The sequence below is a fragment of the Brachyhypopomus gauderio genome, unplaced genomic scaffold (genome assembly GCF_052324685.1).
Source record: "Brachyhypopomus gauderio isolate BG-103 unplaced genomic scaffold, BGAUD_0.2 sc47, whole genome shotgun sequence".
NCBI lineage: Eukaryota > Metazoa > Chordata > Actinopteri > Gymnotiformes > Hypopomidae > Brachyhypopomus > Brachyhypopomus gauderio.
Genome location: NW_027506873.1, coordinates 950,129 through 965,828, shown reverse-complemented (window position 1 = coordinate 965,828; position 15,700 = coordinate 950,129). Strand labels below are relative to the sequence as shown.

The 15,700-nt window shown below is 42.8% G+C and overlaps 1 protein-coding gene across 1 annotated transcript; it reads left to right on the top strand.

The window, feature by feature from the left end:
• Positions 1-527: 527 nt before the first annotated feature.
• Positions 528-15,665, top strand: brap (BRCA1 associated protein). Its single transcript, XM_076986681.1, has 12 exons — positions 528-903; positions 1,276-1,437; positions 1,580-1,754; positions 3,228-3,417; positions 4,155-4,268; positions 9,512-9,660; positions 13,142-13,217; positions 13,322-13,460; positions 13,568-13,677; positions 13,834-13,923; positions 14,019-14,122; positions 14,263-15,665. The coding sequence occupies exons 1-12, from the start codon at positions 825-827 to the stop codon at positions 14,630-14,632; spliced, it is 1,758 nt and encodes a 585-aa protein (XP_076842796.1). The 5' UTR covers positions 528-824; the 3' UTR covers positions 14,633-15,665.
• Positions 15,666-15,700: the final 35 nt, after the last annotated feature.

Sequence of the window (15,700 nt, the reverse complement as noted above, 5' to 3'; positions counted from 1 at the left end):
AAATGATCCCATAGTCTGGTATGGACAAGGACCCTCAGAACGGAGTTCTGCAACTTTTGTTCTGCAGGAGCATTGCAACAACAACAACAACAACAACAACAATAAATTTATAGTAATAAATGCATAGATACAAAGCTATCCACAACAGGTGTCGCGTGTGTAGTTGCCCGATACGTTAATTTTGTAACTTGACTTCTTTGACTAATCGCTTCACTCTTCAGGTTCATTTTGTACGTTGAAATGCCATGTGTCCAAAATGTGCTGTTCTTCACAGGTTGAGTGTATGTAAAAGTAAATAATAAAACAAAATCCTAGTGTCAAAAATTTTGCAAACCTGCGCTCAGAAATAAAACACATAAAACTGCACTACCAATCCTCGGTGTAAAAGAAAACCAGCGATTGACCAGCCGTTGACCTAGACGAGCCCATAATCGGTCCTGGATGCGTACTCGGAAGTATTTGGGAATAGTGTGAAAACGCCATAACACAGTTTCGGCTTTTATTTTGATATAAGTACCTTGTTTTAATCTTTACCCGGAAATGATTGCTGACATTTCACGCTTTAACGATATTTATTTGTCACGCTTACCCAAATTTATTTATTAATTTTTTTACAAATTCCTGAGTTCTACAGTAATGCAGATATTTATATATAAACTCTGATAACGTGTCTCGCAAATGGTGGTAAAATAATCTTGCACGTTGTCATTCTATTTCACTTATTCCTGTATATGTTGGACCAGGCTACAGCTTTGTTGTGCTTTTCTGCTGTTATCAAAAATCTAAGTTCCGATTAGCTAGGCCGCTAGCTGCCAGGTTAACACATGAGCGTGTCACTAGTTGTGATCCGTCTGGAGCTAGCAGACCAGTCTCTTATGCCCCAAGACTTCCAATATTGCGCCGGTAAGATAAAACGCTCAATACGAAGATCGAGACTAGCTGGGTTATGTTCGGTGTCGAATGACTGTCGTTTATTTCAATGACCAAAGTTACGTCACATATAAACATTTACCAGGTTGTGTTTGTTTCGGTACGTGTCAAGAGAAATGAATTCGTTAGCTGTCTTCGTGAACTTTTATTGTTGTAAGAGGTCGGTCTCTGAGGTCCGACGGTAATTACCCGTCCGCGCTCACGCGGCTCATATTCTCCCGTTTTGCTACAAAGTGACAAAGCATTTTGCTGACTGTACGTGACGTTGCGAACACCACGGATCTCATGTTTGAAATCCTGACTATTATGTCAAATTCGACCTACTCCCTGTCCATTTACCTGCAGATGAGGATATGTCAGAAGAGCAGATGAGAGAGAAAGCCCTGGCTTCTGCCAAGATTGCTTTGGGGGGCAAGACCGAGCTGGAGAAGGCAGCTGTCCTCCATCAGCATATTGGCAGCAGAGCCATGTCAGACATGGTAATTGAGACCTTTGCGCCCAGCCCAGGTTAGAACTGCTCCTGATTTTGAATGATACTCTGAAGTCTTTCTATAGAAACACTGAGGAGAGTACATGCAACTGCCGATTTAGAATATTTATAATTCATATTATAATCCATCGCATAATCCCACGGATATTACATTTGTAGATGGAGCTGATGAGAAGCAAGCACTTGAGTCCAGCGAGGATGGCAACAGTGGGATGAAGGATGGAGACCCAGAGTCTTCCTCGCCCCCCAAGCAGCTTCCAGACCAGATATCCTTCTTCAGTGGGAACCCATCAGTGGAGATCGTCCATGGCATCATGCACCTCTACAAGACGAAGTGAGAACACCACAAAAGCTGCTGTTTTTATTTATATAGAACAACATACTTTGGTGCCTTTGACACAAATCCTCTCTGTCTACTGAACTGGAATTAGCACCTACAGTGTAGTCTGTTAGAAATTAGACCATTAAACATAATTTGTAGCTACTTGGTTGCATGTGTAGTTGGTTAGAAGTTTTCTTGGTTACCTTCCCCAGTCGTCCTCTGCAAGGCCCATTTCACTGCCATTTTCAGTTCCTGCCTCTTTAAAAGGGCCTTTTCATCACTGATCTTCCCTTCACTAAATGAAATGTGTACTCAGTGGGTTTCTCATCAGGTGATTCTCATGGATGGACTAGAACATTGCACTCTTTGTCCTTGAAAAAACTTAAGAATGGCTTTAGTCCTGTGTTCATGTTATTGTCCGGCTGTAAGGTGTATAACAACAGAAGACTCCAGATGTAAACACCAGCGCTGTCTTGACCTTTCAGTTCAACACTGGTCATATGTAAACACCAGCGTTGTCTTGACCTTTCAGTTCAACACTGGTCATATGTAAACACCAGCGCTGTCTTGACCTTTCAGTTCAACACTGGTCATATGTAAACACCAGTGCTGTCTTGACTTTTCAGTTCAACACTGGTCAGATGTAAACACCAGCGCTGTCTTGACCTTTCAGTTCAACACTGGTCATATGTAAACACCAGCGCTGTCTTGACCTTTCAGTTCAACACTGGTCAGATGTAAACACCAGCGCTGTCTTGACCTTTCAGTTCAACACTGGTCAGATGTAAACACCAGCGCTGTCTTGACCTTTCAGTTCAACACTGGTCATATGTAAACACCAGCGCTGTCTTGACCTTTCAGTTCAACACTGGTCAGATGTAAACACCAGCGCTGTCTTGACCTTTCAGTTCAACACTGGTCATATGTAAACACCAGCGCTGTCTTGACCTTTCAGTTCAACACTGGTCAGATGTAAACACCAGCGCTGTCTTGACCTTTCAGTTCAACACTGGTCATATGTAAACACCAGCGCTGTCTTGACCTTTCAGTTCAACACTGGTCATGCACAGCCAGCTTGCCAGGGTAGTCATCAACATCCTGTTAGCCCAGCTATCCAGGGATGCAGCTAATCTTCCCTTTAGTCTTGATACAATTTATAAAAAGACGCTGGATTATAGGTTTGTGATTCCTATTTATTTTTATCTCAATGTAGGATTACATCTTCTCAGTTTAAAGCTGGCCTTTTGTTCTTTTTCCTCATCATTTTGAATGTGATGTCCTAGAGTTCATCACTGTACCACTGCTAAAGCTGGATCACAGTAAACTTACTAATGAACTGCACTGTACATAACACATAACATTGTTCTTCAGAGTACAGTATGCAGCGGTGATTGTAAGGATGGGTTGTGTGATCCACCGGCCCTCGGTTCCACCTACCAGCAGGCACCTCACGCAAATGTGTTTTCTCCTCGCCTTCTGGCACAGCAAGATGACCTCGCTGACCGAGGAGGTGCGACGCAGCGCCATGCTGTGTGTGCTGACCGTGCCGACGACCATGACCAGCCATGACCTCATGAAGTTCGTGGCGCCCTTCAATGACGTTATGGAGCACATGAAGATCATCCGGGACTCCACACCCAACCAGTACATGGTGCTCATCAAGTTCAGCACCCAGGTGAGACCTCGCCCCACCCTGATCCTGCATTACCCTGCTCCCGCCCCACCCACATCACCCCGCCCCCGCATTACCCTGCCCCCGCCCCACCCCCGCATCACCCCCCGCCCCACCCTGATCCTGCATTACCCTGCTCCCGCCCCACCCACATCACCCCGCCCCCCGCATCACCCACATCACCCCGCCCCCGCATCACCCCCGCCCCACCCCGCCCCCCGCATCACCCCCCGCCCCACCCTGATCCTGCATTACCCTGCTCCCGCCCCACCCCCATCACCCGCCCCCGCCCCACCCTGATCCTGCATTACCCTGCTCCCGCCCCACCCACATCACCCCCGCCCCACCCCGCCCCCCGCATCACCCCTGCTCCCGCCCCACCCACATCACCCCCCGCCCCCCGCATCACCCCTGCTCCCGCCCCACCCACATCACCCCCACCCCGCCCCCGCATCACCCCTGCTCCCGCCCCACCCACATCACCCCCGCCCCCCGCATCACCCACATCACCCCGCCCCACTCTGCCCCGCGTCACCCCTGCTCCACCCCGCCACGCATCACTCCGCCCCTCCCCCACCCCCATATCACTCCGCCCCCAGTGTCTGTGTACTCTTTGCTAACGTTGTGATGGATAATGTCTTAGATAAAAGCTGAAACTGTAAGGATAGGTGTCAACCATCTGAGTGGTTTCTGCTCATGCTGGTGCTATGTGCCCATGCGCTCTACTCATCTTATTGCAGGCTGACGCCGACAGCTTTTACACAGCCTGTAATGGCCGGCAGTTCAACTCTATCGAGGACGCCGTCTGCCAGCTAGTCTACGTGGAGAGGGCCGAGGTGATCAAGTCAGAAGAGGTATGTCGATACAGCATTGGTGACCTCATTTCTTTACTGCATATTTAAAGCTCCAGCAGGCCACACCTACTCGTGATGGTGCATCTGCCCTAAATGTTGATACATGACCAGATTAGTGCTTCATTGGGTTCCCCTGAGAACTGCATTTTAGAAGGAAGTCTGTCCCTGCAATTGGTTAGTGCTTAAGCCATTTCAGATATCTGCTAACATATCTGAAGGTTTAACCTAAAAAATTTTAACGTATTGGCCTAAATATTCACCTAGATATTAAGTTTGACTATCGGCACACTGACAGTATGGAATTCTCATGGTCCCGAATTGGTCTTCACTTTGTGTGCGTGTGTACATGAAAATGAAAACATGTTTGTGAAATGTCAGAAATTAGTCATTCTCACCCTTAAAGTGTCTGCATTGCATTATGAGCATTTTCACCTTCAGTTTTATTTCTGACTAACATCACATACAGTGTTGGTGTTATTACCTGTAATGTCTGTCCCTAAAAGTACTGAATTGTTTGGATCTCACATTCAGGTTAAATACTTATACAACCCCTGGTTAAATACTTATACAACCCCTGGTTAACTACTTATACAACCCCTGGTTAAATACTTATACAACCCCTGGTTAAATACTTATACAACCCCTGGTTAAAAGTATGGAATCACTAGTCTTGGATGAGCACTCATTCAGAGATTTTATTTTACATGATGCAATAATAAGCTCATTCCAAAGTGCAACTTGTTGGCTTTCAGAAACACTAAAAGAAATAAATAACATGACTTGACTACTTGCAGGCCATGACATTGACTGACAGGGTTCCCACGGGTCCTTGAAATCCTTGAAAGTTTGTGAATCTGAAAAAATAAGTTCAAGGCCCTGGAAAGTTTTTGAAAACAGGCATAAAAGACAGCTGTCCTTGAAGGTCCTTGAATATTTTTAGGGGGTTTGAAATTTCACATGGATGAAGACCCCAGTCAAGGAATAATAGGGCACAGTTGGTAGGAATTCAATATTTAGAAAAGATTGCTATGAAAAAGATTGTCATGATGTTTTAAACTTCTCATCCTTTTGTTGAAAAATATGATCTCACATGATAGTTGTTATAAAGATTTAAGAAAGTCTGCAAAGTGATTCCTTTAGCATTGATTCAATTAATCAAAAATGTCATTTTATATTCAGAGTTGACTGTTTCTATGCCCATGTTAAAAATGAATGATTGTAACTTAGTTGACTTCAAGTGTAATAAGATTATTTTGGTATGAGACAAAATATATAATAGATATTCTTTCAAGAAACATCCTGATACAAATTATAAAACCACAATGGCTTGTCAAATGGCCCATATCTTCTAAAGTAAAAGAGACTCATTTCAAAATAATATATAAGATATATCCTGTAGCCATGTTTCTTGAAAGAAGTTGAGGATTCATGTACCTTTTGTAAGTCAGAAGAGGAATTCCAGGAGCATTTGTTTTCATGTCAATATTCACAAAGTTTTTGAAACGGGATTAATCTCAAACTTAACATTCTTTCTTTTGATACCATTTTACTTTATGCGGAAAACTTAAGTTTGGATTTCTCTGATGCCATAAATGTAATCATACTTTTAGCAAAATACCACATTCCCTACAGTAAGTGGAGTGGTTAAAAGCCTTTTTTTCTCTTTATGAATGAAGTAAATTCATATTACTCTTCATTAAGTAGATTAAAAAACTTAGAAAATACTAGAATCATCTCACACCAGATTTCTCTAGAAATCTATAGTTCTAATCTCATATGGCTTTGCTCCTCTGTTTATGTATGTAGCCTACTGTATATGTTTATACATATGTGTATTATTATTATTTGTCTACTGTCAACGTGTCACAAGTTCATTTAAAATTACTTTGATTCTACAGGGCCTATGCTGACTTTTACTTTGCAAAAGTTTGGTCATTCTCCTGTAGAGAAGTTTGTTTGTTTGTTCAGCACCAAAAGCTAGTGTTTCCTGTATGTAGTTAACGTATGTGTAGCCGCTTTACGTGAATGTCACCTTCTCACAGGTGCATTGCTAAATTGCCCAGAAATGCACAGAAAATTTCAGGATGCATGGCTTGAAATGACATTGTCTTTTGAATTTGCGTTGTATTAACATCGTTTTTTGATAACATATTCAGGGGTAAGAGTAGGTAAATGCTGGCAGGTGCTGTCCTTGAATTTGAGGAAGTTGGTCCTGGAAAGTCATTGAAAGGTCCTTGAATTTTATGTTAACCAAGGTGTGGGAACCCTGGACTGAATGTCAAATCAAATAAAATTTTATTTATATAGCACCTTCCAACAATGCCTTGCATTGACCAAAGTGCTTAACAAAACAAAATCATAAAACCATAAGGTAAAATTAGAAATTTACAATGTCAAAAAAATTGAGTCTTCCGTGTTGTTTTGTTTGTTGTTCTGGGTCGCTGTGCGCGTTTCCCTCTCGCTAATACATTTGACAAGTATCAAACGTCTTGCTCTTGCGAGCCGGCACTTGGGTCCACCCTTGGGTCCACCCTTATTTCACGTGGTGTGTACGTTCCCGTGCTCACCGCGTTACACAAGCCTTGCACACGAGCTACATTGTGTCCAGTTCGGTCTTCCCCGGCATTCGGTAAAAACCAAAATGAACCCATATTTTTGCCTTAAATGAAGACGGGACAGGTTGAATATCTCTTTCCTCCATCTGTTTTGAACCTTTTCCGCGCATGAGTGTGTCCCAGAACCTTCTGCGTAAAGTCTCGCGTAATTTTGTAATTATGTAACGCGAGACTTCACCATGACTTAAAATCGATTCTGAATCGTAGTAAATGAGAATCGATTTTTGATATATGAATCGATTTTTTGGCACACCTCTAATGGATTTGTACAAGTTCTGTGGTATATGGTGGTGCAAGGTCATTCAAAGCTTTAAAAACAAAGAGCAGCAGTTTAAACTGTATTCTAAACTGAACCGGGAGCCAGTGCAAAGATGAAAGAACAGGTGTAATGTGCTCAGATTTACGTGTGCTGGTCAATAAACGAGCGGCAGAGTTTTGAACAAGCTGTAAACGAGAAATGGAAGACTGCTTAATTCCAACATATAGAGCCCATGGACATCTATTTCTGGACCGCGAGCTGTTTTGAAAAGTTATTATTATTTTTTTTTCTCAATCGCGCTATCCGCTCTTATTTTGAAATCGCGCACCGCGATCTCAAGACGAGGCTGGGGATTGCCTCCATGGCAACAATAAACAGATAGCAGCAGCGACACGTTTATCGACCGGAGCAACGATGACATGCCCGAAATTTGCCACTCCCCCCCCCCCCCCAAAAAAAACTGGACAGCGTAATGCTCAACTTTAATGCATCTGTTTAGTTGAACTTTTTCAGTTTTCAAGACAAATGGCCTTAAGTTCTTTGTCTTGATGCTTTGAGGTGTTTCTTGGTCTACCAGTATGCTTGGCTTTAACAACCACTCTATGCTGTTTGTATTTGGTTCATATCTTGGATACAGCTGGCTGTGAACAGCCCACATCTTTAGCAACCATGCGTGAAGAGTTACCTTCTTCAAGAAGTTTCACACTCCTCTCTTTTGTTTCTCTTGTTGGAGTCGTGGTTCTTGCCACTCCACTTCGTCCAGCAGCCCTCCAAGGTGTCATGACTGCAGGTGTTTTTACCTGCAGACTAACGAGCAGATCTAATCTGAGGCAGGTGTCCATTTAGGGAAAGGAAATTGACTGGGTGTGTCCTTATTTTCTACCTCCAATTTGAGTGATTCCATATTTTTTCCCTGTGCTTGCTCAATAAAAGTAACATTTTGTTTCCACAATTTTATTTATTTTTTATTGTGTTTCTGAAAGCCAACAAGTTGCACTTTGGAATGAGCTTATTACTGCATCATGTTTTTGATCTGAGTTTGTTCCACAGAATAAAATGTATGAATGAGTGCACATCCCAGACTGGTGATTCCATACTGTTTGCTAGGGGTTGTAGATGTAAGTAAGTGGCCCCCTGCTTAGCTCCCTTACTCCCTTACCCTTACTTAGCACTTTTTTAAGTCGCTCTGGATAAGAGCGTCTGCTAAATGCTGTAAATGTAAATGTGGCCAAAAATATTGGTACCTTCTACTTTTGTTAAACTCAATTATTCTTCCTTTCACACTGAATAGAACAGAAACTTTAGAATACTGATTCCAAAGTTACTTTGTAGAACAATAAGTAATAAAACAACTGAAAATGGCATTAACAAAATTATTGGTATCTGAACTAAAAATTTTGTAGGACAGCCTATGGAGGCAGTGACTGCGGTAAATATTTAGCAATTATTCTGAACAAGATGTCTATATTCTAGTCCAAACTGCTCCAGTCTCTCAGGTTTGAGGGGTATTGTCAACCAGTTGCAACTTACACAAGTGCTCCATGGGACTCCCAGCAGGCCACATCATGGTGGTCTTGTATATTCTTCTTAGCTTCTCTTGGGTGCCTTTTTGATGCATGTGTATTCGTACTGGAGGAGTGACACCGGGGGTGTGTTCAGCTTCAGAACCACTTGATCATATGACTTATGTTACACACAGTCTTGGGGCTCCCTGCACCTGAAGGAGTGACACAACCCCAAAACATCATTGATTCTCACCCATATCAACATTTATTCTCTCAGAAAGACTGTGGCTTCCTCTTGGGTTGAATATCCATGGAGCCCACATTCATCCAGACACTGATAGATGACTTCAAACTCTTGAGCCTTGAGCTTGAAGAACTGCTTGGATGTTTCTCCAAGGTTCTTCTGTCATTTCTTGATCATTCAAATAATGTCTATTAAGTCTTGGGTCAATTTCAATCTTGAAACCACATCCTGATGTTACCACATCCTGATAAGTCCTACGAGGCCTTATGCATCTTGATATTGCTAACTGGCTGCGTGAATGAGTATAAGATTGAAAACACAAAATAACCAGAACAGTCTGCTTAAAATAGTGCAATTTTTCACAACCTTCAAAACATACCAATAATTTTGCTCAAGCGATATTAGAATATTATTTACCTCATTATATACTTTATTTTCACAACATTTAGGTTTTGTTCCAGCGAATACAAAGACACACTTGTATAGTAAAAGATGTTTTTAATTTAAACACATAGTGAAATCAAAGGGTACCAATGTTTTTGGCCATGTCTCCATTTTGAACAGTCTAAGGACTGCAGTTATTGTAATCAGGAAATCTCTGCCCTCGGTGTGCTCTGCAGGGGGCCAGTCTTCCCGTGATGGATCTGACGGAGCTGCCCAAGTGCACAGTGTGTCTGGAGCGCATGGACGAGTCTGTGAACGGCGTGCTCACCACCCTGTGCAACCACAGCTTCCACAGCCAGTGTCTGCAGCGCTGGGAGGATGCCTCGTGAGTGCCTTCAACGCTAAACCGCGCTCGCTTGTGTCACATGCAGTCGTGACAGCACCATGCAGTTTTGCGTGCTGTTACGGAATGACGGACAAGATTCCCCCCCTTTCCAGGTTCTGAGCTCACCGAATTGGGTCTGTCGTGTCCGTTCTTGTCCTTTTGCATTACTGACGCTGCTTTGAGAAATGACACACCGTTTACTGTTTGAACATCTGTTTGTTTATGCTCACCACGGTTAATAATAATAATAATAATAATAATACATTTTATTTATAAAGCGCCTTTCTTGAGACCCAAGGTCACTGTACAAAAAAAACACAACAAAAAAAACTGAATTTCATCAGCATAAAATGGTAAAGTGGATGTAAATGAAAATGGATAATACTGTCAGATATAAAACAACTGTCTGAAAAGTAAAATAAAAATATAAAATATACAATAAAACAAAATAATAAAAATGTTATATAATAATAATTACTAAACAATGATTAAACAAATGATTGCTCACTTATATGCTAGCTGATCTAGATGAGTTTTCAGACTGATTTTGAACAACGTTAATGACTGACAGGAATGTAACTGTAATGGGAGAACATTCCAGAGTTTAGGACCAGAGACACTAAAAGCTCTGCCACCTAGAGGACGCATTAGTGCAGATGGAACTGTTAGATGTGAGTTAGAGGAGCGTAAAATGTGCGTGTCGGAATATAATTCTCTAAGAGACTAGTCAGGTAAGTGGGGGCAAGGCCATGAAGATATTTAGAAACAACTACCAGTATTTTATACTGGACTCACAACTGTACTGGGAGCCAGTGAAGATACCTCAACACTGGTGTAATGTGTTCCCGAGATCTTTTATGGGTCAATACCCAGGCTGCAGCGTTTTGGACATACTGCAGCCTGTTTAACAGCCGATTGGGGAGACCATGTAATACTGCATTACAGTAATCAATACGAGATGTTACAAATGCGTGTATAATGGTCTCAGCAGCAGAAAAATTTGGGTGGATCCTTGAGATGTTCTTGAGGTGATAGAAGATATACAGTTGTGATCAAATTTATTCAACCCCCACTGAAATAAAGTGTTTTGGCCAGTTTGACATTGATTTTGATCATTTCAGTCATCTTATTTACAATTATATCAAAGAGGCACTTATAAATTAGACAAACATAACATAATATTTATGATGGAATAACCACAAATGTCTTTACTGTGCTCACATCATTATCAGTTTTATTCAACCCCCTAGTGACATTATTTTTTAGTACTTAGTACAACATCCTTTTCCAGTTATGACAGCTTTCAAGCGTGAAGCATAGCTTGACACAAGTGTCTTGCAGCGACCTATGGGTATCTTAGCCCATTCTTCATGGGCAAAAGCCTCCAGTTCAGTCACATTCTTAGGCTTGCGCACTGCAACTGCCTTCTTTAGGTCCCACCAGAGGTTCTCAATTGGATTTAAGTCTGGTGATTGCGATGGCCACTCTAGAATGTTCCAGCCTTTCATGTTCAACCATGCTCTAGTGGACTTGGATGTGTGCTTCGGATCATTGTCCTGTTGGAAGGTCCAACGTCTCCCAAGCCGCAGGTTTGTGACTGACTCCATCACATTTTCCTCCAAGATCTCTTGGTACTGAAGGGAATTCATGGTACCCTGCACACGTTGAAGCTTTCCTGTACCATTAGAAGCAAAACAGCCCCAAAGCATAATTGACCCCCCGCCATGCTTCACAGTAGGCAAGGTGTTCTTTTGTTCATAAGCCTGGTTCTTCCTTCTCCAAACATAGCGCTGGTCCATTGTCCCAAACAGTTCTAATTTAGTTTCATCTGACCACAGTACACTGTTCCAAAACCTTTGTGGCTTGTCCACATGACTTTTGGCATACTGCAGTCGACTTTTCTTGTTCTTTGGAGTCAGCAAGGGGGTGCGTCTGGGCGTTCTGGCATGGAGGTCTTCGTTATGCAGTGCGCGCCTTATTGTCTGAGCTGAAACTTCAGTGCCCACATCTGACAGGTCTTTTTTCAGTTCCTTAGCAGTCACGTGGGGATTTTTCTCCACATTACGCTTCAGGTAGCGCACAGCAGTCGCGGTCAGGATCTTCTTTCTGCCACGACCAGGTAACGTTTCCACTGTGCCCTTTAACTTGAACTTGCGAATGATACTTCCGATAGTGTCTCTTGGAATATTTAACAACTTCGCAATCTTTTTATATCCATTGCCATTCTTGTGAAGAGCAATAACCTCTTCTCTTGTCTTCTGGGACCATTCTCTTGCCTTCACCATGCTTGGAAACACACCAGTAGATGTCTAGAAGGAGCTGAGTATCGCAGTCCTTTTAAATCTGCCTAATTGGTGCTTATCATGCTTGATTGCTGTTCGTTGACATCCACAGATGTTTTCAATACCTGATGGAAAACACTGGAATGAACCTCTGTTCTTAGGAGTGGTAGTCGTAAAGGGGTTGAATAATTGTGTCAATGAAGAAATCACAAAAAGGCCATTTAATACTTTATGACAAAAAAAATTGATGCTATCTTAGTTGCATTTAGTTCTTTAACAAGTCCTTGTAAGATTTCATTATGAACACAATTACAAATGTGCACTGAATTCCATAAAACCCTTCGCAGCATTGGGGGTTGAATAAATTTGATCACAACTGTGTATATATATAAATCTATATAATATATCTCGGCCTCATGGCAACACACCATGCCTTCTAATTATATTGCCAAGAGGGAGCATGTATAGTATAAAGAGCAATGGGCCAAGAACTGAACCCTCAGGGACACCATGGGACAGCACACACAGATCTGACTGATATCTCCCAACCGAAACAAACTGCTGCCTATCAGCAAGGTAAGATTGGAACCAATTGGGAGCAGTACTGTTCACGCCAACCAATGTAGCAAGCCTGGTAAGTAGCAGGTTATGGAAAACCGTGTCAAAAACAGCAGTAAGATCCAATAAAATCAACACATTCAGCATCTCCTGATCAGCAGCTAATAGTAGATCATTCACCACCTTTACTAGTGCTGTTTCTGTACTATGATTCATCCTAAAACCAGACTGGAACACTTCAAACTATTCATTTGATTCCAGGTGATCATTTAGCTGAGAAGCAACATTTTGGCCAAAAAAGGTAGATTAGAAATTGGCCTGAAGTTAGCAAAGTTGTCAGGGTGTAAGCCATGTTTTTTTTTTTTTTTTTTTTTTTTTTTTTTTTTACATTTTCCTCATGATTCTGGGTGGCATTGTTATAAATAAATAAAGGGTTTTTGGGTAGTTCTCCATTCTAGTTTTTCTTTTTTTTTTAGGGAGGTGAGGCTGCTATTGTGCCTTTGTAACAGATGACCTTTGACATAGCAGATGAACATTGTTTCAGGAGGTATAATAGAAGTGCTAACTGCTAGTATAAAGATTTTGTTTCTGCCTTTTCTGAGTGTACTGAAGAGTGCTTACAGCCTTCTCTGCCTTTCTAGGTGTCCAGTGTGCAGATACTGTCAGACCCCCGAGCCTGTCGAGGAGAACAAGTGCTTCGAGTGCGGCGTACAAGAGGTAGCTTCACCTCAGAATCTGCCACTCGAACAGCCGAGGCCCGGCCCGGGGCCGCTCGCGTCCTGGTCCTTGCTCCACGTGTCTTTTCTTTTCTCTGTCTACAGAACCTGTGGATCTGCCTGATCTGCGGTCACATCGGCTGTGGGCGCTACGTCAGCCGCCATGCCTACAAGCACTTTGAGGAAACGCAGCACACCTATGCCATGCAGCTGACCAACCAGCGCGTCTGGGACTACGCCGGAGGTGTGCACACCAGCTATTCAGTGGCTCCTGCCAGTTTGTTGACATCTATGATTCCTGTTTATTCTCCAGAGACGTGACCAGTAGCGGATTCTTGTTTATGCGAGCAGATAACTATGTGCACCGGCTGGTGGCCAGCAAGACAGATGGGAAAATGGTGCAGTACGAATGCGACGGCGACACGTGTCAGGATGAGAAGATAGATGCACTGCAGCTTGAGGTGTGTGTGTGTGTCAGAATGAGAAGATAGATGCGCTGCAGCTTGAAGTGTGTGTGTGTATGCGTGCGCGTGCCTGTGGGTGACTCTATTTTATTTTAGTTAAAGAGTAAATGAACTCTAACAAAAAAACACAAAAAATCCACCTTTTCTCCTCAGTATTCTTATTTGCTGACCAGCCAACTGGAATCTCAGCGAATATACTGGGAAAATAAAATTGTTCATCTGGAAAAAGAAACTGCAGAAGAGGTATAGGGTCTAGTACTCAGCCTGTAATATTAGTGAAGACCAACTATAGCTTCATACATGATTAATAAAAGTTGAGATGTGATTGTTTGTTTCAGATCAACAATATGAAAGCCAAGTTCAAGGAGACCATTGAGAAGTGTGACAACTTGGAGCTTAGACTGAACGAATTGGCCAAAGAGAAACAGACCATGGAAAAGAAGTAAAGTTTCCTAAATTTCAGTTTCCTTAAAATCAGCAAGTGTGTGTGTGTGTGTGTGTGTGTGTGTGTGTGTGTGTGTGTGTGTGTGTGTGGATGCCGTGAAGTCCAAGTAGCTCAGTTTGACCGACCCTCTTCATCAGATGCTCACAGCTGAATAACAAGGTGGCAAAGCTCGGTCTGGAGCTGAGGGAGGAGCAGGAGATGAACCAGTGCCTGAGAGCCAATCAGCTCCAGCTCCAGACAAAGCTGCAGGAGGAGGAGAGGCAGGGTCAGGAGGTCGCCGCCCGCAAGGACGTCCAGATTGCCGAGCTGCAGGAGCAGCTGCGTGACATCATGTTCTACCTGGAGACGCAGCAGCAGATCAACCAGATGCCGGCTGAGGCCCGGCAGGAGATCCAGGAGGGCCAGATCAACATCGCCTCCGCCCCCACCCCACCACAGCCTGGGCCCTCCACCACTGGCACGGGCAGGCTGGGTGGCAGGAAGGGGAGGGCCAAAAGAGGGAAGTAACCTGTTAGGAAAATGGGCTGGGATAAATGACAGACTTTGTGATGTTACGCTTATGGTGGACTTGTTCCTCCAAAAGACTCAATTATAAAGACCTCGAGTCCCGTTGAGCCAGTCCACTGGACTGCCCAGTGAGAATTAGTTACCTTCTGCCTATTCTGGAAATAGGAAGACATGGGCTGTATGAGGAGTAATGTTCAACCCGCACTAATTAACTCCTCACACCGGAATGGGTCACACTTCAGAATTGGCTGGAATTCTGTATTGTGCATGTGAGGGTCCTCAGCACTGCTCACATTGCTTGTGTTTTCGTTCAAGGCAGTGTGCAGAGATCTTTCTGCAGAGCAGATCTTTTCTTGTGATATTATTCAAGGTAGTTTTCAGTGAACATTAAACAGAGCAGATCTTTATGTTGAGGCCACTGAGGACCTTCATGTGGTGAAGATGTATGCAAACTTTATTGGCTCTTTGAAGAATGTTTGCACAGCAACGCTGCGCGCACAACTCTGGTGGTGTTACTGCAGCTACTCCAAGTGTGAATCCGAGTACTTGTTTACTCTTTTTGGTGCCTAGAAAAGACAAGTTTCGTACTTTTCTAAAGGCAAAAATGGAACATTTTAGTAAACTACTGCATGCTGACTAGCTGGAACGATACACAAATTGTTATGACTGTAGATTTATTGCAAAATGGCTTTTCTTCTTTATCTAAATATGCCTGAATATGACTAGGCTGAGCTGGGCGCTCTCAGCAGGTGTAGACAATGGAATCTTAGTTACCTTGGTACTGAATCCTTGGTACTGAATCTCGTATCACATGTCCTGGAAGTTCCAGTTTTGTGCCAGATCTCACTTCAGATATGGTGGCAAAATACTGAAATGCGGAATTTCTTCTGAATATTTTCTGCAATGTAACTGCGTCCATTATAGAAAATGTACCAAGTGATCCTTTCTTTCCACATATAATATATAAATCTATATTTTATTATGTCATGTATGGTGCATTTAGCAGATCTGCTAAATAAAGAATAAGCTACAATGGAAATGATTCATTATTGCCAAGTAGAAATCAAG